Source organism: Rhyacophila brunnea, unplaced genomic scaffold (assembly GCF_057557595.1).
Source record: "Rhyacophila brunnea isolate RB1 unplaced genomic scaffold, BYU_Rbru_1.0 scaffold_8, whole genome shotgun sequence".
In the NCBI taxonomy this organism is placed as follows: domain Eukaryota; kingdom Metazoa; phylum Arthropoda; class Insecta; order Trichoptera; family Rhyacophilidae; genus Rhyacophila; species Rhyacophila brunnea.
Genome location: NW_028233350.1, coordinates 40,628,730 through 40,650,101, shown reverse-complemented (window position 1 = coordinate 40,650,101; position 21,372 = coordinate 40,628,730). Strand labels below are relative to the sequence as shown.

Sequence of the window (21,372 nt, the reverse complement as noted above, 5' to 3'; positions counted from 1 at the left end):
GACCTGTTGCAACAGTTTCCAGATATCACACGTCCCGATGGCACAGTCAAAACGCCGCATCACATAACGAAACATCATATCAATATAACACTGGGACCACCAGTAGCTGCGCGCCCAATGCGACTCGCTCCGGACAAACTACAGATTGCGAAGAGGGAGTTTCAAGATATGATGAAACTTGAGATCGCTCGACCATCAGGTAGCAGTTAGGCATCGCCGTTACACCTGGTCGCCAAATCGAACGAACAATGGCGTCCGTGTGGTGACTACCGAGGTCTGAACGCCAGATCCATACCAGATCGGTATCCGGTACGTCACATCCAAGATTTTGCCCATTTTGCGCGGTAGGAAGGTATTCTCCACCATCGACCTGGTCCGAGCATACAATCAAATCCCAGTCGCCGAAGAAGACATAACGAAGACTGCCATTACGACACCTTTTGGCCTCTTCGAGTTTTCATATATGTCGTTTGGTCTCTGTAACACGGTGCAAACCTTCCAAAGATTCATCGACGAAGTACTACAAGGCATGGACTTCTGCTATGCCTACATCGATGACACCTTGATCGCTTCAAGCTCAGAAGAGGAACACCTCCAACACCTGCAAACGCTCTTTACACGTTTGCAGGAATACGGAGTCGTGGTAAACTCGAGGAAATGCGACTTCGGCACCTCAACGGTCAAGTTCCTCGGATACCTCGTATCTTCGGATGGCATCTGTCCACTACCCGATAAGGTAGAAGCCATTCGGGAGTACAGCCGCCCAGAGAATATCAAGGGCCTACGCCGGTTTTTGGGTATTTTGAACTTCTATAGAAGGTTCATACCCAATGCTGCAGGTACTCAAGCACCTCTGCACACACTTCTCCAGGGCAACATGAAAGGCAAGCAGTCTATTCCATGGACTCCCGAGACTATCAGAGCATTTGAAGCATGCAAGAAAAGTTTGGCTGACGCAACACTGCTAGCTCATCCGAAAAATGATGCACCGCTAGCTATCATCAGTGACGCCTCAGACACCGCTGTTGGCGCAGCACTCTATCAATTGGTCGACGATCAATGGGAACCGCTTGCGTTTTTATCCAAGAAACTCAGCCCAGCCGAGCAGAAGTATGGAGCTTACGACCATTGAAGTTAAATTCCCTCCACCAAAACCCGCCCCGTACCACCCTCGGTCTTAATCGAGAGTATCACGGGACCCATCAATTGGTGATGTGAAGCATCTAAAAATTGGCCTGGGAGTGTCCTGGGAGAAGATGCCCAAGACTTAGGTTGCTACGCTCAAAGTGAGCTCTGACTGAGTTTACTGAGTTTACTCTAATGCAAAGTGCCAGGGAGAGAAAAAGCACATGGAATTTACTTTAAAGAAAAAGAAGCTACTATTTTAATATAACAAAGAACGAAGCTAATCATACAGGCAGCAAAATTTATGTGAAGAGATCTTCACGCCCGTAGTAAGACGCCGCAAATTTTTTGAATGCAAGATAGTTGGCCTTAGTAGCAACCAGGTCGGACGGGCCGATGGGTCCAACAGCTGGTTGGACTGACCTGAGCATTTCCTCCCGTTCGGAGCACATACTCAGACACTCCCATAGGATGTGATTGGCATCCTGTACCTCCCATCCGCATGGACATGTCGGATGGCTTACAAGTCCAAGCTCAAAGAGCCTGCCAGCGAAACCACCATGACCAGTCACAAATTGACTGGTGTAATGGTCTGGAGTCAAATACTTGGTTATCTCCATTCGCCACTGAATGTCTGGAAAAAAGCTGTATGTGTGCCGGCCCTTGGTGGATTCGTCCCACTTTCGCTGCCAGGTCTTAATGGCCGCATCTAGCGACATGAGTCTAATTTTGCGCTTCAGTAGTGCTAATCCCTCGCCGGCTCGTCGAGGGGGGGGACGAGATGAAAATCACCAACGTCGGCCTCCTCACCTTTGAGGAGCAACACTGAAGCGCCGCTGACCTGAATGTGCAGGTCAAGTGGGAGAATACCGGCCAGGACCGGGAGCGCGTCGGTTGATGTCGTACGGTAGGCCTTGGTAATGGACAGGAGCGCGCTGCGCTGTCCTCTTAAAAGAGAGATTCTAAGTTTGACACTCTTGGGAATGCGCGGGCACCAGGCACTGGCGCCAGGAGCGTTACGACCGTGAACTTCTAGCGATCTACATGGCAGTCAAGTATTTCCGACACATGGTAGAAGCCCGATCATTCGTCATATACACGGATCACAAGCCCATCACTTTTGCTTTCAGGCAGAAAGCCGAGAAGTGTTCTCCACGACAGTTTCGGCATTTAGACTTCATCGGACAATTTTCCACCGACATCCGTCACATCTCTGGCAAGGACAACGTTGTTGCTGACGCTCTTTCCAGGGTGGTAGCGATTGCCGAAAATCCAGTCGATAACGCAAGCCTGGCAGCTGATCAACAAAAATATGAAGAGCTGAAAATATTTCTACGCGACGGATCCTCCTTACAACTAAAACAGGTGCATATTCCGGAAGTTAATGTAGCTATCTTTTTTGACGTGTTTACTGCATACGCAAGACCCTTCATCACCAAGCCGTTCCGTGAAGCTGTATTGAACGCATTACACCGACTTTCACATCCTGGCATTACCGCGACCACAAAACTCGCAACACAGCGTTTCGTGTGGCCTTCTATCGAAAAGGACTGCAAGCGATGGGCTCGCAGTTGCATTCAATGTCAGAAAAATAAAGTTACACGCCATGTCTCAGCACCATTAGGCACGGTTGTGCCACCGTCAACTCGATTTGAGCACGTTCACATCGACATTGTCATCCTATCACCGTCGGAGGGATATCGATACTTACTGTTTAACATAATATGTAGACCGCTTTACTAGATGGCCAGAAGCCTTCCCGTTGAAAGACCAAGAAGCAGAGACTGTGGCACGAGCATTTTACTCCGGATGGATCACGCGGTTTGGAACTCCAGTCCGAATCCCACGGACCAAGGAAGACAGTTTGAGTCACAGCTGTTCAGACAACTAAAGCGTCTGGCAGGTACAACCCACATTCACACCACCGCGTACCATCCCGCAGCAAATGGCATGGTCGAGAGATTACATCGTCAAATGAAAGCAGCCATCAAATGCCATCAAAACACGCGTTGGACAGAGACACTACCCACAGTCTTGATGGGAATCAGGGCAGCTTGGCGAGAAGATCTCAAAACTACCTCAGCCGAGCTAGTCTATGGCAAACCACTACGGTTACCGGGCGAATTCTTAGGGTCAAAGCAACCCAACGACTGCGAACCAGCCAATTTCGTCAAATATCTCCGACAACATTTTTATGAGTTGCAACCCGCCAAAACAACGCACCACGGCGGGAAGCACTCATTCATGTTCAAGGATTTGGATAAGACCTCGCATGTGCTACTCCGAGATGACACGGTCAAAGGACTTTTGCAGTCGCCATACACTGGCCCACACAAAGTTATCAGCCGGAATACCCGGACCTACGTCATTCAAGTTCGAGGTAAGGACACCACAGTCACTGTAGACCACCTCAAACCTGCATACATAATGGCAGAGGAGGATGACAACTCATCAAAGGAGAAACCGGCACTGAACGACCCAGCAACAGAAAACATCAGCCAGCACGATTACGTCACACGTACAGGCAGACGTGTACGCTTTCCTGACCGTCTAGACCAGTGCTCCGCAACCTTTTCTCACCCACGGCACACCAAAGGTCTTCCGAGAATTCCACGGCACACCACACGTAAAACAATTTATACACCAAAACATAGACCCCACATCCTGAAGAGGGACCCCAGGCCAGGATCTTTGGCGGGCCCCCTACCTATCGCTAAGGTTAAATACAGTGTGATACTCTAAAATAGCGTTTTTTCAAATGATGTTCGAGGAAAAATATTGGAATTGATTATACGTTTAGCGAGTTTTTGTATTTATTAATACATCTACTTGAATTATGGTTAGCTGTCGGGTTGAGAACAATTTTATTATTTGTCGAGTATTGACATAATAATAAATTGTATCTTACAATCGCATGTTATAAAATATTAATATCAGCGTAGTAAAATAGTGCCGCAGGCGACTTTTTTTTTACTATTCGAGCAAAATTGTAATTTGTGTTTATCTCACTTATCTGGTTGACCTGCTACGCCGGCCTCCCATAAGCCTGGGCCCCCATAGAGCCCTGTCAGCTCCCCCTTGTAGAGGCCATGCAATATAATTACATTAGTTTATGTTTTTTATTTGATGAATAATTAAATTTACAAACAACATAACACACGACGAAGAACTAAATGTACAGATTGCCATGTATTCGTATTATCAATAACTAATTAATGTGATAACTTCGCTTTTTTCAATGAACGTAAAAGTTTTATATATTTTGACTTGATATTTGAAAAAGTAACCCGAAGTCGTCGGTCAAGACCCTTCAAGCAAGACTGCTTATTATTTTTAATTATAACTTGTGTTGAAAAACTTTGCTCACCTAGATATGTCGTATAAAATGGGAACTGAACTGCGATAGCCTTGTCACAAATCCGAAAATATTCTTTATTAACCGAAATCCTGAAAATAGCCAATGAAACATCGGCGAAGTTCAGTTTTAATTCCCGTCGTTTCTCAAATCAACCAATTCCTCTCAAATTTATAGGGAAAGCGCTTCTATAGAATTTTCGGCATTATTTGCAAAAGGGTTTCGAATCCAGTCGTATTGATTTTATGAAAGTAATGATGAAATTTCTTTTGCAGCAAAGTTAAATGTTTTTGAAACGAATCCAAAATTAATTGTTTGTTTTCAATGGTGGTCTGGTAGGTCCTTTGGTACATTTGTAGGGATCCTTGTCTTAATATTATTTGTGTTTTTTTGGGAGCAATGTACCGCGGCACACCTAGCATCGTCTCACGGCACACCAGTTGCGGCGGAGCACTGGTCTAGACTGCTGAAAACCACACCAAAATTACATTATTGCAGTACAGACATCATAAGCCGGGTCTACACTCGGGACTTTTCCATACGTCTCACGAATTGAACTCAGGGCATGCGTCGTCGACCTTGAAATCGGGTTGAAAATGGCCGCCATTTTGTGATGAAAGTACTAACGCACTGCGATCCGACCGGCTTGGATTTCTGTTCAACACCCCAGCAGCTTCGTATTTTTTCGGTAAGATTCGGGTCGTTCGTGCATTTGGCTGTCAGTTGCGTTGTCAATAAATGTATTTATTAGAGTCTATTTGATCATATTGGATGCATTTTAGTATTGGAATATTACGATTTTTTGCAAAATGTCGACTGAAATGATTACAATGGATTTTATTGAGAGTAAGGGCACATTGCGCATTATGGGATATAACCATAAAGACTATACGAACAAACTGAAGCGCAATGATGCCTACATATTATTGGTAGGAAAATTTGGAATGTCAGTTTTAGGGGTAAAAATAAAATGTTTACGGTTCTACTTTTCCAAGGAGTGCCATAAAACAAAGGGAACAAAGAGTGGCGCTGGGGCTAACAACAAGCATGAATCCTCGTGGTTTGCATACGAGTCAAATGGCATGTCGATAACAGGGGTTAAAAATAAAATTGAGAGCTTGAGTTCGTATTTTTCAAAGGAGCTCCACAAGACTAAGGAAACAACAAGTAGTGGAGCTGGGGCTACAGCAAAAATGAACCCTCGTGGTTCTCATACGAGTCACTTGTGTTGTATCGAATATATTATCTAGTTATAGTAGGTAGGTAGGTATTCAATGACATATTGTAGTATTGATGTGTCGTATTATGTATAACGCTCACGGTGGCCGCGCGGCTTAAGCGTTGGACTATTATGCCGTGGGTCCCAGGTTCAAATCCTGGGTCTGGCAAGTACACATAATGCTTTTCAATTTGTGTGTCAGGGTAAGACCTAATAGTTTGAGCAAGTGGCTGACACCATTTTGCCTTTGACATCCGTGTATCTGAAAAAGGACGTTTTCATTCGATTCTGTTGCCCTCATTATTCCGAACAGTAGTCAGAAAATATATTATATCATTAAATTTAAATCTCTTCAACTTAAATTGATGTAATTACCTACAATATACCTACCTAGTATAATTGTAATATTTATTTTGACAATCAGAATTATTCGTATGACGTTCGGGCATAGAATATTTTATTTGCGAGGGTGAATATCCATACAAGAATAAAATATCATTAATGTAATACAAAGTGCACCGATAGATGGCACTAACCTAGTTCCATGACTTGTTTTGTCGTTAGGACACACTCAATTATGCTTATTTATTACAAATATGATTGTGATAATAAGTTTAAAAAAATAAGTATTTGTTATTCCAAATTTTACTGTTTTCTTTTAACTTTTCACACTCGTTTCCCGTACGCTCCGTGGTGGCGCTGTATTACCGTGAATAATTTTATTCATCACCTGCGAATCTATTTCGATGTATAATCTATGACTCAACGAAGTGTAAGCTGTGATGAACGAATGTAGACAGTAAAACGGATTCATCTCCTCTGCGCATGCACAAAACTTCTCGGTGTAAAACCAGAATTTAAAAGTTGAAGAGGAAGTCGGCGTTGAAGTGACTAAATGGGGACGTAGCTATTTACATTCAAATTGATTGCGGAAATAAAAATATGTATGGCCCAAAGACATTATGACCAATATTCATGTAAAGAATAAAAAATAAAGTCACTTTTCAATAAAAAGAGTAATCTGTGTCATTATAATACATAATCGTAAAATAAATTCAACCCTACAATGCAGGGAAATTTCTCATTGGCATTCAGGCAATGAATCTTGCCATATTCAAAAAGTGACATCATTCAACTCAACTGATTCACTTTGGTTATTTATTATTGTAATTGGAAAATTGAAGCTACAAAAGTGACATTTGAATAATATATTAGATTGAAATTATACAATATTTAAATTTAAAAATGTTAGTCTGACATTGTCATGTTATTAAGAAAAATTGTTACATAGAGTTTACTTTTGATTCACGACATATTGTAAATATGGATATTCCTCGAACAGAAAATCCTGAGGAGAATTTGGCTGTAAGTCCTGTTTTATCGAAATATTATCATGCGCATTTTCATTACACAATTTCAAGCATTTTAATCCTGCTGTTACTCGACAAGTAATAACTCGACGTAGGCAAACTGTTTTGATATAATATTTTAGATTATTACAAACTTATCCTTGAACAACATGCTGAGCATATTAAATTTGAATACCATTACATATGTATATTATAAAATACTGCTTTCCCCAATTTAAAAAATAGATAATCAATGTAGTTTTCATTATTATAACTTCTCCAGCCCGTTCCAGACATCAGTGCATTGGATATACAGCCAGAATCTCGCCATGAATGCTCCATCTGCCTGAATTGGCTGCAGGACCCTGTTTTGACATCATGCGGCCATAGATTTTGCCAAAAATGTATTTCATCTTGGTTACAGTGAGTACTCGTCATTTCCCATAGTGCATTTAATCAACATTATTACTAGTTTTAAATAAAAGAAGAAAATAATGAGCTTGTTACCACACAGGAACAATCCATCAATTCAAACATCAGATTGATTGACTGTGCCGCAGATGACCGCATGACCATTAACCATTTTCTTTCGTCAGAAACAGTTTATTCCATGTAGACAATTATATTAAATACCTTGTTCTGTCGGTGGAGATGCCTTTCGATCCAATAATTTTTAATTTACGTTACGTAGTTTAATATTTTTAAATATTTTGATGCATCATTATCACAAACTAAGGTTGGGGCAGGTTAGATTAAGTTGGAGTAGATTAGGTTAGCTTGGGTTTGGTCTCAAAAGAAACTTATAAAAGGTCATGTGGTCCATTCACCATTACCTTTAAATTTGTAATAGGAACTCGATTTGATATTCAAATAATTGATCGATTGTCAAGACTCCTTCATCCAAATTCTTTGGCTAATAATGAATGTGTAGAATTTAAAAGTCAATTTGAGAAAATTTGTTAAATATAGCTTATTAATTAATATAAGCCCTCAATAGACCAATTGTATCATGGCTGGACATCTTAGCAACGATATGTGGAAAAACAAATACCCCCCTGCTCCGTCATGTACATATTATACCCCGAACCCTGCGTCCATCTTTCACACTACAATACAGCATTTTAAAATAGCAGCCATCACACTGGACAACCTATTGTAGAATAGTTGTATTAATTCCATATATGTATTTAATTCAGTCTATCCTTATTCCACAGACAAAAGAATTACTGTCCAATAGACAACATAGTTCTAAGGACTGTTGATTTATTTCCGGACAATTACACGAGAAGAGAGATTCTCCAACAGCGCATGATATGTCCGTTCTCTGCGCACGGCTGCTCCGTTCGACTGACGCCTATGGAACTAGAATCGCACGTCAACTCATGCGACTATCGGAAGCACATCAATGAGAGTCCTAAGTCCACTCGGATTCCTTGTTCCTTCAAGGAATTAGGCTGTACGTTGATTTTAAAAAACGAAGAAAACCTCGCCAGGCATATGGAAGGCAGCATCCAGAATCACCTCGGAGTAAGTTTTGTAATCTTGTATTGCTTGTATGAATAGGTTGTTCGCTTTCTTTCTCGGTATGGATAATACAAGGTATTTATTATAAACAACGGCCCCATCTAGAAGGAGCCTAAATATAGGGTCATCAAATTAGTATGTACTATAGATTTTTATAACGTCATTGCAGCCCTTTTTTTCTAAACCCACCAAAACTAACATTTGTGTTCAATATTATTTGGCAAATCATCATGGAAAGATACACAGTTGTACAGTTGTTACACAAATTGTTGAAATTTAACAATAATGAATCTATTCGAGCAACGTTTCAGACATTACGTGAAATTTATGGTCAAAATAATCGATCTACAAAGCTTACTATTCGTAATTTAATTGGAATATTCGAGCCAAATGGTAATGTTTGCAATGTTAACAATCCAACCCGTCAAAAACGTAAACATACTGCTGAAAATATTGATGTTGTGAATCAAATTATGAATGAAAATCCAGAACAATCAAATTACATGTCGTTCTCAAGATCTTGGACCTTCTTATACTACATGGAATATTATTCATAAAGATTTTCATTTGAAGGCGTATAAAATACAATTAACACAAGAATTTAAACCAAATGACCATTCGGTTCCGCCCGTAACAGACCCATTATTTCATGAAAACATCATCTTCAGTGATGAAGCTCATTTTTGGTTAAATGGCTTCGTAACTAATCACAATTGTCGCATTTGGAGTGATGAAAACCCACCTGTTATTCTTGAAACACCTTTACATCCACAAAAATTAACAGTTTGGTGCGGTTTACGGTCTGAGGTGTAATTGGACCATATTTTTTTAAAAATGAAAATGGGAATGCAGTATCTATCATGAAGGCTACAGAAACATGATTAATAATGATTTGTTCTGGCATGAATTAGATGATTTTGATCTGGACGATATGTGGTTCCAACAAGATGGTGCAGTATGCCATATAACTCGTGACATAATCCACTTATTGAGCGAAAAGTTCAGTGAATATATCACTTATTTGATAACTCTTTATATGAAAGTGAAACTGACAAAAAAACTACATACTAAGATAAATGATAATTAGCGGCAAAGGCAAACCGAATTTGGCGTTCACTGATTACAGAGTCATTGGTATGTTTGGCTGTCCATAAGATTCTCAGCATCCACCTCAAGCACCGCATTTCAAAAGCGTCTAGCCTCTGCCTTACTCTTGCCTTTACTGTTCAAGTCTCAGAGTTATAATATACATACCGTGAAGACAACGCATCGTACTGGACACGCTAGTCGTTTTAATAATATTTTTGCTCTTTCAAATTCAACATGGCGTTTTTTAATTAACTATTTTTTTTATTTAACGAATAATTCACAAGATTAAAGAATGTAATATTCTTTTTATTGAAGATACATAATTTTGAAAACACTTCTGAGAAAATATATAACCAATAAAAAAAATCAGACAGGAATCGAACCTGTGTCTCTTGGGATTCGTGCCCACGCACATCGACCACAATGCTATAGGAATCCTAACTAATTACATTGGCTAATGACATTTTTTGTTATTACATATCTCGCATCCACCTTTTTCAGATACTTTTCTCTCTCTCTCGTTTATGAATTTTTCAGATCTATATTTATGAATTGTTCATTATATTGCCAAGACATATCCTGAAGTTTTAATTTGTTATGAACGGATGATACGTATTGTTTTATTAATTCTACATACATTGACCATTGTTTTGAAAATGAAACGTGCCCGATTTGAACCAAAAACAAAGCATTGAAACAGTATGAAGTATAAAAACTTACAACTTAAAACACCCTGTCTATTTATAGTTTACACATTTTGATTACAACATTATCATTTGACAGTACCTGATGAGCGCCTACTCAAAATTGAAAGCCAATCAAGATTTAGACGGTTCGGCCGCGTACGCAACTGAACAAGAAGCAATGTGCCTTTGGGAAGCCCCCGATAAAAACAGTACGGACAAGTCATCCGAAGCTAACCAAAATGGCAGTCAGATGTCAATGAAAGCTCTCATAAGGTTTGTAAAATTTAAAATTTCATTCACCTTCAACAAATATTCCTAAACCAGTGGCAAACCGTGTCTTTTGAAGGGAGGTAAACGAAGGGTTCATGAAATGCATAGTCAAAAATTAAGTGGCCTTAAACAACACTTAACCCCACAACACCAAAATCAACGACTTAGTAGCAGTGAGAAAAATATGTGGCATATTTATAACAAGAATATATTAGTTGGGCTAACTTAACAATGACATCTCTGCATTTACCTATTGTATGGGGTATTTGTAGCTCTCACTTTCAAAATAAAATTGAGTGATGAATTATTGCGTATTTTTTTTAAATACATGTTTTTTATTATTTTAGGAGATACAAAATATCGAACTCCACAGACTTACATTTGACAAGTGACTAATTACTTTTAATTTAATTTATAGTTATGACATAGATACCTATTGATCGATAGCGGTGACTAATATTACGGTGTACTGCTTTTATAATTGTCCGCTAGGTGGTGATAGTAGATGGAAACAATAAATTCTATTAATGTTTCTCCGATTTTCTGTCAACTTGGAATATAACAGAATTAATAGTATTGTTGATATAACCACTAAAAAATCAATTATAAGAAATATCCGACAATTAAGGACCCATATGCCGTAATAAAGAATCTGGGGTATATTTGGGAACTAAGTTTGTATAATCTGTAGACTGTTTATATTTTACTTCTGCCGCATGTAGAAGCCATTCACAATTTATATTTAAATAGGGGTTTAATCCAGTGACCTAATGAGTTAGTTGAATGGTAAACTATTTGTATAACCTACATTCTGTGGAGGCCCATTTGCTCCAGTTAGAAACGAAGATAATTTACTAATCATAGTTTTTCTGTTGCATTTGCGCCACGATTGCAGGGCACTGTACGAGCGAGTTGTGGTTTTGGAGCAGCGCAACCGCGAGCAAGATATTACAATCGGAAATCTGTCGTGCCTGACGACCGCTCTCAACCAAAACTACCGGCGCCTGACCGAAGACATACAACTCAAATACTGCATGGGCACTTATGTCTGGAAGATCGATAACTTCAACAGCAAAATGGCTGTCATGCTGAATGATACCACTAAATTCTTTTACAGCCAAGGATTTTACACCTCACCCAATGGCTACAGGTGAGATGCTCTTCGTCAAATTAATTTAACAAAACATTCCTCTCTGTCTTAAGTCAGCAGTGAACATTCCGATGCACTGTTTTGACAATACAAGTCGTCAGCTGAATGCTAGCTAATAAATGAAACTATATTTGAATTTTTTTACAAAAGTGTTTTTTGAAACAACTGAATAAATGTATTCATCATAATTTAGTAGGATTATTGATGAAAAAAATGGTGCATACACTTGTCTATATAAATAATAAATAACTGAAGTAGGCTGTTTCAAAAAACTCGTCTGCAAAATAAGCTAGTCTACAAGGGTCTACTTGTAGAGTGTTTCAATCTGCTGGTGGTGACTCGTTGTTTATAAAAGGACATGTAGATACCTGGTGACACACTTTCTCCCTCCGTCATAACGCTCTATCTTTCTCCCTCCAGCGGGATCGTGGCCTTTGTTTGCTTAATGTTATGTTGAAGAGACTGACTTTCTTTTTCAAGACATTCCGGCATCCCTTCCTCTAAGGTCGGTTTGGTCTGACAATATGTCCACTCGCAGGAATAAATAATTTGTCATCAATAAACAATCTGTTTTTCTCAGTAGTTTTTATTACGTCAAGCAGTGGAGAGGGGTGGAGGTAGGCTGTTAAGATTCGACATAAATAGTGCATACTAAACTTTGCCAGTCATACGTTTTTGTTTTCATTGAACTAAGAATACAATTAGCAGATGGTGCTGTTTAGTTCTTAAAATTCAATTAAACCCTGTCTAAACTTAACCATAATAGTTTTGGTATGCTATGGGCGATCCAACAAAAATAGTGCACACTTTTTCATTCATATTTATTTGTTTTCGTTGAATTAAGAATACATAATACAGCTGATGGCGTTGGTTAGTTTTTTCAAATTCATTAAGCCCTGCCTACGCCAAACCATAATCAATAAAAAATATTCTTTTATCTAGAATATATTATCTAAAATGATGTATGCTATAATGGCATACGTTTAAATATTTTATAGATAAACAAATATTTTTGGACTATTATCCTACTATGGCTTGGGTAGGCAGGGTTTCATTGAATTTTATAAACTAACAAACACTATCTATACACTGTAGTCTTAGTTCAATGAAAACAAATACATTTGGCTGACAAAATTTAGTGTGCACTATTTATGTCGGATCTTAACAGCCTACCTCGACCCTTTGCCACTGACATCAAGTGACTCAATAAACCAAGACGACTCTGCCAAATATCATGTTTTCGTTTTATAATAACCCGCGTTTTCAAAATGTTTACTAACCAACCACCTGGGAAATGAGGTACTGCCACTCCGCCCTCTCCCGTCCTCGTGAAGAGCGCTGGGGCAGAAAGGTACCAATACATTATTATGAATATATAATGCGACATAATTTGCAGCTAATTTAAATATTAATCTTAATAAATTTTTTTCAACATCACTTTCATAGTTACCTTTAGGCTCCTTCCTATATAGGACTGCAGAGGTTTCGTATAACTCTACAAACTGTCATGTTGTTGTCTGTGGTCATTGATAGACCACAGACAACAACGCAACGATAATCAAACAGTTGTCTTCCGGCCTTCCTACAATGTAGTCAATACGTCCTGCTCGTCCGCGTATCCTTTTAAATTCAAAATTCAATCTACTTAAATCAACCTATACAAATGTGACAGTCATTCTGTGCCGTGTTTATACCAAATTTATTACTACAATATAAAACCATGAAAATACTATCTCTGTGTATTATTCATCACGTCCCGAAACACTCCATGTCACACACACATCCGCAACCTTCAGAATAGATAAACATAACATCGGGGGTAAGAACAACACATACATTCATGATGTTTTTTTCAATATTTATTTTTTCCAATAAGTGAAATAATTTAATTTAAATGATATTTGGATTTCAGGTTCTGCGCCAGACTGAACTGCTCTCCTGTGAGAGCGCAGTGCCTGGCGCTGCACCTGCACGTCATGCGGAGCGAACACGATGACATTCTTGAATGGCCCTTCCTCGGCAATATCTCACTCACTCTGATCAACCCCTCCTTCCCTCAGCTCTCCTTGAAAGACAACATGGTGGCCAAGGCGGGCATACTCGCTTTTGAAAAGCCGTCCACGGACATCTCACGCAAAGGCTTCGGTTTCTCCGAGTATGTCTCCTCCAGCGATATTAAATTCAAAGGTTTCATACCAAGCGACTCGCTGCAGATTAAATTTAAAATTCAACCAGCAGAAGCATCTGCAGTTTGAAACAATTTAACATTACTCTGACCTGTAGAAGATTCTATGGATCTGATCAGGCCGCGGCACTAAATGGTGAGATCCAAGAGTAGTGCTAGTTATTGCGTAACCTCAAATGCAATGTAGGAATCTGTTTGCAGTAAATGAAGATTTTAGATTGAATATTTCGTTATATTATTTAACATATTTTTACCATATTGCATTCAAAGTGTTACAAATAACTAGGACTACGATCGAAATTCAGTTTCACACCGCTGCCTGAATATAGTGAATCTTTGGGCCTGATGTATAGAATATGTATGTTATGTAAAACTAACTAATTACGACCCTCATGCATTGATCACATTTTGCCAAAACAATCAATATCTTGACATTGTCGCTTTCCGTGTTGCCATCTTTTAAATTATGATTTTCCGTAAATTGTTAAAATATATTTTTCAGTTTACATAAAATTATTGTAAAATTATGTAAATTTCATGATATGAATTAAATAATTATAAATTAATAGTTAATATAGACTTTCAATAATTAATTGTTGCGTTTGGTGGTTTATTGCATAAATGCACGCTTGTGGATACAGTTTTTGTAGCATATTTTTTCTAGCATCCGTCTTTGCTCTCCATGTTTATTAATATTTTTCACAAATCGCTATTGATCAATTCTTTAATAAAAAAGGTTTACAATTCTGCAAATGCATGCAAGTTATTCATTCCTGCATAAATGATCAGTAGGTACTCAATATAATCTTGATTTGACTGAAACTATATTTACTTGATTTCTGGTTTATCAAAACGTAATTAATTGACAGCAGCTGTCACTTTTGTTTCAATTTTGCCGGCAAGCTGTGTTATTTCTTTTTTACCCGAAATTGGCTGACTTATTTGAATAAGTATTACTTTGCATTTATACGTGCATGGATTTACTGTTGACAGTAAGAGAATGTATGGGTAAACATGTATTATCCTGCAGTTGGCAAGATTGCATGCATGAATCAAACAAGTTTGGAAGCTTCTGAATTTTCGTGACAGTAAAAAAAAAAATTCAATCTGCACCTGCGCAGTAGAACGATAGTGGCGAACCTGACGGCAAAAAAACAAACTTTCTAATTGACCGATTTTCACAGCTGTCAAATAGTACGAAATAGTACCATAAAATGACAACATCGCGTCCCGCTCACTTTTAAAAAATGAATTGGAGAGACAGTCAGCACTTTTACGTTTAAACAATTATTGTCATGATAGTCTAAAATAAGCACTATTGCCACCAGTAAATCCATGCACGTGTACAGGCGCTATTAGGATTGTTTGTTTCTCTCATTAATTAATTAATTATGCTTCAAATTTGTTCATTCAGTTAAACTTCACTAGGAACTATTGTAAATAAAATAAGTAAAATAATATTGTGACGATGAGAGATGACTAAAAGTCTGTTTATTTTATTGTCATATAAATACTTAACCATGCATTTTGCATCATCAGTAGCCACTAGGGATTGCAATCCCGAACAGAATTTTCAATCCCAGGATTAGTATTTTTAATCTCAGGATTTATAACAAAAATTTTGTATGAAAGATTTTTATTCTTTCACTGTCCCGATAAAACACACGATGTCGCAATTTACTACCTATGAGTACATGACCATACTATATTGGAAATATAAATGAATATATTAGATATTTTCCTCTATTTGCTGATGTAATTTTGTCCATAAATCAATTAGTGGTGGTGTATTTAAGGTTAAATAATAATTCTCGTACGCTAACGAGACATTAGAAGTTTTAGATGAAAATCTCATAAAAGCTATTTTTGGGATTTCAATGATCAATCCTGGGATATCAGGAACAACATATCAATCGAGATTGCAAACCCTAGTATCCACTGTAAGGATTTATTTGTCATACATTCCAAAATTTTATAAAACATCCGAATTGTTTGTCACTTTAACAAATACTGCTATTCATCATTGTTATAATAGACTAACTCAATATCAAAGTCGGACAAACGCCACTTTATACTAAATTCATGTTTCAATTGATTACGATAGTACAAGTGATGCTCTTTTCCAAAAAATCCACCAAAAGTTTCAATATCGGTCATTTTCATATAGATTTCTGAGTTTAAAGTTAGAATGGTATATGTATTATGAAAAACGGACATTTTACATCCATGTTTGCGAGTCTCCTGTGAATTTTCGTAAATGGCTTATGTCCCACTTTGATTCTCATGTACATTATATCTACATACATATATGTGTATTTATTTACCCACAGTATTTTAGAATAAATAAAAGGACATTCCGGCTAGATGAAATTTATTAAAAAATTTCACTTATTTTCTATGCAATCTGATTCAATTCATTGTTATTTACATTTTTGATATTATCTTTTATCTAGTTCTAAAGATAAGTATACCATAAAATGTACTTATTGAGTTTTTGTTTTATAAGCTAAGAAAATGTGCCTTATTTGATTTTTAATTGACAAATTTTTAAGCAGCTAAATTTAATATGTAATATGTACATATTAATAAATATTATAATTAATTTTGTAAATTTAAAATATTATACATATAATGTTTCAAATATATTATGATCACGTTATGTGATATCACAGTTGCCGCTGCAGGGGAAAAGTGTGTAATGTCTTTTTTTCTTGGTATTTAAAATGAAATAAAAAAAAAAATATTTAAAATCAGACTGATGTTCCCATCCCAGCACATTTTGAACCTTTTAACGAACATTGTCAGTTAGCAAAATCTGCCGAAATTACCAGAACAACAATGAGATCACCTCACGCGAACAGCGCTGCATCGACACCCGCATGACTCGATGAACATTTTTTTATCATTTTCTACATGCCTACACATTTTCGACTCATTGTGTGTTTTTTGTTTTTAGTGTTTGGCACTTTGTATTTTCTATAAGAATGTTGTCTTTTATGGTCTGCAGGTTGGGTTCTGTTCAAAATATCATCTATGCATGCAATATCGGAAGTAATTTTAACATACGTGCACGTAGAAACTGTTAAAATTACTTGAAATTAGCATGAATAATAATTCAAAATACTATGACAGTACCAGTGGCGGCCGGTGGTCTTCAGAATAGCATTTTCTGGTAGTGCGCAATGGTTTACCTTCTATACCCAGCATTGGAGTATAGGGCAAGCACAAGTTCACGCCACTTCCCTCGGTTCAACGCCAACTCTTGCGTCTCTTGCCATGTCAGACCTGCAGCACGTAGGTCGCTTTTGTAGCACCGCTGCAGGGTGAGGGAGGGCCGGCCATGGCAACGGAACCCTTGAGGCTGTGCTATAAGGGTACGTAGTGTCACAATCTTTGGCGGCATCAGGAACACTTGTCCTAGCCACGTAAAGGTCGTAAAGCGTCTCTCCATGATTACCTTAATCACCGAAGGCTGCCGTGTCAATAAGCTAGGATAATATCTTATTGTAAAAAGACCAAAACGTTGAACTTCTCGAAAGGTAAATTAAATATGTCTTTGTTAATTTATTATATTTTTTAAAAGAGTTTTTAAACAGTTCAAATGATTTAATATCAATAAAGAAAAATAAATGTCACGGTTTACGACTTTACGCTCTGGGCAAACAATGCTTCAGCCAAATAAATAACCGCTGATGTGTTTTTTTGTTTACTGAATATATTTGAGTGGTTTAGAAATAAATGCGGTAGTTTGTATTTTCGTAAAAGTTTGGCGATTCATTAAATCTTAAATGTGAAATTGTTAAAAATTAACTCGCCAACATTGTTATAAAACAGAAACTGGCGTTTTTGTTTCTAGAGTCCTAATTTTGTGCGCCGATCTAAAAGTGTATAAAAAATTCTATACAAAACGTCATTACTGGACATTCGACCACGGTTTTAGAAGTATATAATGACCTCATTGTAATCCTGTGCAAACTGAAAATCTGTTTGGATCGTAATCGCTTTGCGCACAAACGGAGTATTGTTCATAGTTCGCGAAGTGAGTGATACACGTATGAATAACAATGAAAAGTTGACCGATGTCTTCAAAGATGCAGGCGGTGCGTAGCACTTGGATGGTATTAGAGGAGCCGCCGCTGGACAGTACGCGCATCATAATGTATTTGAAGACTTGTTTATTATCAAATAAATTCGCCATAGCTTATATTATATAGTGTATATAAAATGTTTGTAAAAATACTATTTTTTTACAAAATTATCTAATACTTTGTCTGTAAATCTTACTTGTTTTGTAAGATGACCCCAGATGATATGTTGAATGTGCTGTATGCCAATGTGTCTGTCGCCTCTAGGAATTGTGATCCCTGACAAAATTTTCAATCCCGGGATTTTATAAAAACCAATAAAATGTACGTGCATGTGTAACACTGTCCTTGATTGATGATTTATAATTATGTATGCAGCAGTGGTGAAGGATGGAAGTAGGCTGTTAAGATCCGAAATAAACAGTGCACACAAAACTTTGTCAGTCATACGTATTTGTTTGAATTGAACTAAGACTACAGAATGCAAATAGTGTTAGTTGGTTTTAAAGTTCAATTCAACCCTATGTAAACCATGCTATTATAATAATAGTCAAAAAATATTCGTCTATCCATAAAGCATCTAAAATTATGCAATTAAATCATTCATAATTTTAGATATTTTATAGAGTGAAGAATATTTTTTTATCTATAATGGTTTGGTTGAAGCAGGTCTTAATGAAATTTAAAAACCTTATCCATCACCATCTGTAATATGAATTCTTAATTTAACAAAAACAAACAATTATGAGTGAAAAACTACTATTTTTGTCAGATTGCCCATACCATACCTAAATTATTATCTTTGGAACGGCAGGGTTTGATTAATTTTTAAAAACTAACAGCATCATCGGTAATTAGTATTCTTAGTTCTATGAAAACAAATAAGTACGACTGACAAAGTTTAGTGTGCATTATTTATGCCGGATCTTAACAGCCTACCTCCACCTTTCGCCACTAGTATGCATATTATTTCTGATCCCGTAAAAAATAAGATGTATATCGTTTGGAGATTTCAATATTTTTGTATTTATAAACCAAAACTCTTAAAAAAATACTAATCCAAGGATTCTAACATCCTCAATCCAAGTATTTCGAGATCAAGAAGTCCCGGAAATTAAAATACCAGGATTACAAGCCCTAGTCATCACGTCAAAGATCATTAAGCTTCTGCGTAATGTTTGCAGCTGACTTTAGGCAGTGAACAATTTTATTAAAATATTATTTTACCATGTATAATATTTAATACTAACAAAATAATGATCAAAGAATCTGTACGTAAATCATAAATAATAATGTAAGGTTTTGTCCTGAAAATTGATGGCACAAATTATTACATAGTAAAAACTTAGATCTGTAGATATGAGGAGCATGGAAGAATCAAAAATTTTAAAACTTCACAGAGATAGTGACCGAAAATAAATGTGTATAATCATCATAAGATATCACAATGATAAATTGAAGGCCCTGTGATAAAACAGTGTCAACCCTCAGATTTTCGGTTAGGAGGAGAAAATGTTTAAACTCTGTTCATATATAAATCATAACTTGATATTTCATTCATTTAAAAATTAAACTTATTATCATAAACTCGGTCTCGGAAAATCTAAAATACTGGTATTTTTTAGAGAAACTGAAAAAATTACATCGCAAATGATTGAATCATCCGACAAAAGTGAAAATATAACAAAAACATCCACCAAATTTATGTTTATCTTTGGTGGAAAAGTTTTTGCCTTGATGGAATTTGGCAAGAGCTTGAAATAAGTTTCTCTCTACTTCAATTTTAAAATGGAATTTTCGTTGAAGTTCCCTGTCATGAAAAAAATGAATACCGGAATTTACCTGACATAAAATACCGAAATGTATTAATATTTTCATTCGATATAGCAATCCCTAATCTGGCATTTCACTCCCAACCAACAATTTGTGATCGACACTATTTATACCTCAAGATAATCAAAATATTTTTGGATAAAGAGACACCATAGTCCAAAAACATTATCATTGATCGAATTTTAAATGGTTTTTTTTTTTTTAGATAGCTTTCGAGACATTCTCATAGATGGCATTAGTCAATTCAAATTTAAAGAAAAAAGGGATGACTAATTAATTAATTATTTAATCCCAACGCATCTATTCTATACACAATGCTGCTATCGAGGGAAGTCTATCATATTTATGCATTGAGGTAGGTGCTCTAAAAGTTAAAACAACCAAGAGAGGTGCTGTTAAAACATAGCACTTTTTGACAGTTCACAATTAACTGCCTCAATACATAAATATGATAAACTACCCTTGATAGCAGCCTTTTGTATAGAATATATGAGCAGGTCCTTCAATTCAATTTCTAATAAAATTTTAACCTCATCAATCATTCTGAATATTTAATTATTTTCATATTAATCTTGTATCTATTGTGATTAACTATTATAGTTAAAATTCCATTTTGTGCCTCCATTATATTTTTTATACTATACATTTTGTTAAGGTTGATAATATAAAATAAAAGACATTTAATATTGATTACAATTTTTTTATTCATCTTAAATCTTTATTACAAAACATCCATTGAGTAAATAGTTTTAAGATTAAGATGCATTCATTGCCTTCTAAGAAGGATCAAGAATCTGGTAATAAAATATATGTCGTAATATACCGCTAATATACAAGTCATTATTGTAAAATTACTTACCGTACAAATTAAATCTACTTTGAAACTATCACAAATATCTGAAATCACATCATTTTATAGTGGCGTAGGTTCAACGGTAAAAACCTTTTTTTTTATTATGAAGTCCACATTGTTGGTTATAATTTTTTTTTTTTTGATTATAGTATATTTAATAGTAAGGAGATAATTTATTTAGATCACAAAATAGTGTCGCAGGCGACCATTACTCCATCTCAGTGTGACAACTGTCAATAAACCAAAAATATTTTGAATATTGTCAGAAAATATTTAAAAAAACAGACAAATGTTGTGGACAAAATCTTTTGAATGACTTCAATATTTACTCAGTGGAAATTTATCACAATTTACATGGTATTCACCACATATAAAAATTGTTTTAAGACATTGTGTTTTGCTCACATTGTCTTTATCAAGGATGAGCGCAGATTCTAATGTTTGAGTTTAATTATCGTCAAAGCGGGTGGGGTGGGAGAAATGTGAGAAAGGGACGACTGATAAAATTACCAAGTTACAGTTATATTACATATTACAAGTGATAGGGTACATTTTATGAACAATAGACAATTTTATTGAGAGGTAAACTAAACATATTGTCTCTTACCCAGGAAGAAATGTCAAAAGTTATTTTTTTTTTTATAATCAC

The 21,372-nt window shown here is 36.5% G+C and overlaps 1 protein-coding gene and 1 long non-coding RNA gene across 2 annotated transcripts in view; one reads left to right on the top strand and one right to left on the bottom strand.

The window, feature by feature from the left end:
- LOC147064232 (uncharacterized) overlaps nt 1-21,372 on the bottom strand; it is a 391,070-nt gene that overhangs the window by 83,816 nt on the left and 285,882 nt on the right. The gene's annotated exons all lie outside the window — the stretch shown is intronic.
- Traf6 (TNF-receptor-associated factor 6) lies at nt 6,835-20,555 on the top strand. Its single transcript, XM_085958698.1, has 6 exons — nt 6,835-7,064; nt 7,332-7,471; nt 8,263-8,575; nt 10,445-10,620; nt 11,513-11,767; nt 13,680-20,555. The coding sequence occupies exons 1-6, from the start codon at nt 7,023-7,025 to the stop codon at nt 14,020-14,022; spliced, it is 1,269 nt and encodes a 422-aa protein (XP_085814824.1). The 5' UTR covers nt 6,835-7,022; the 3' UTR covers nt 14,023-20,555.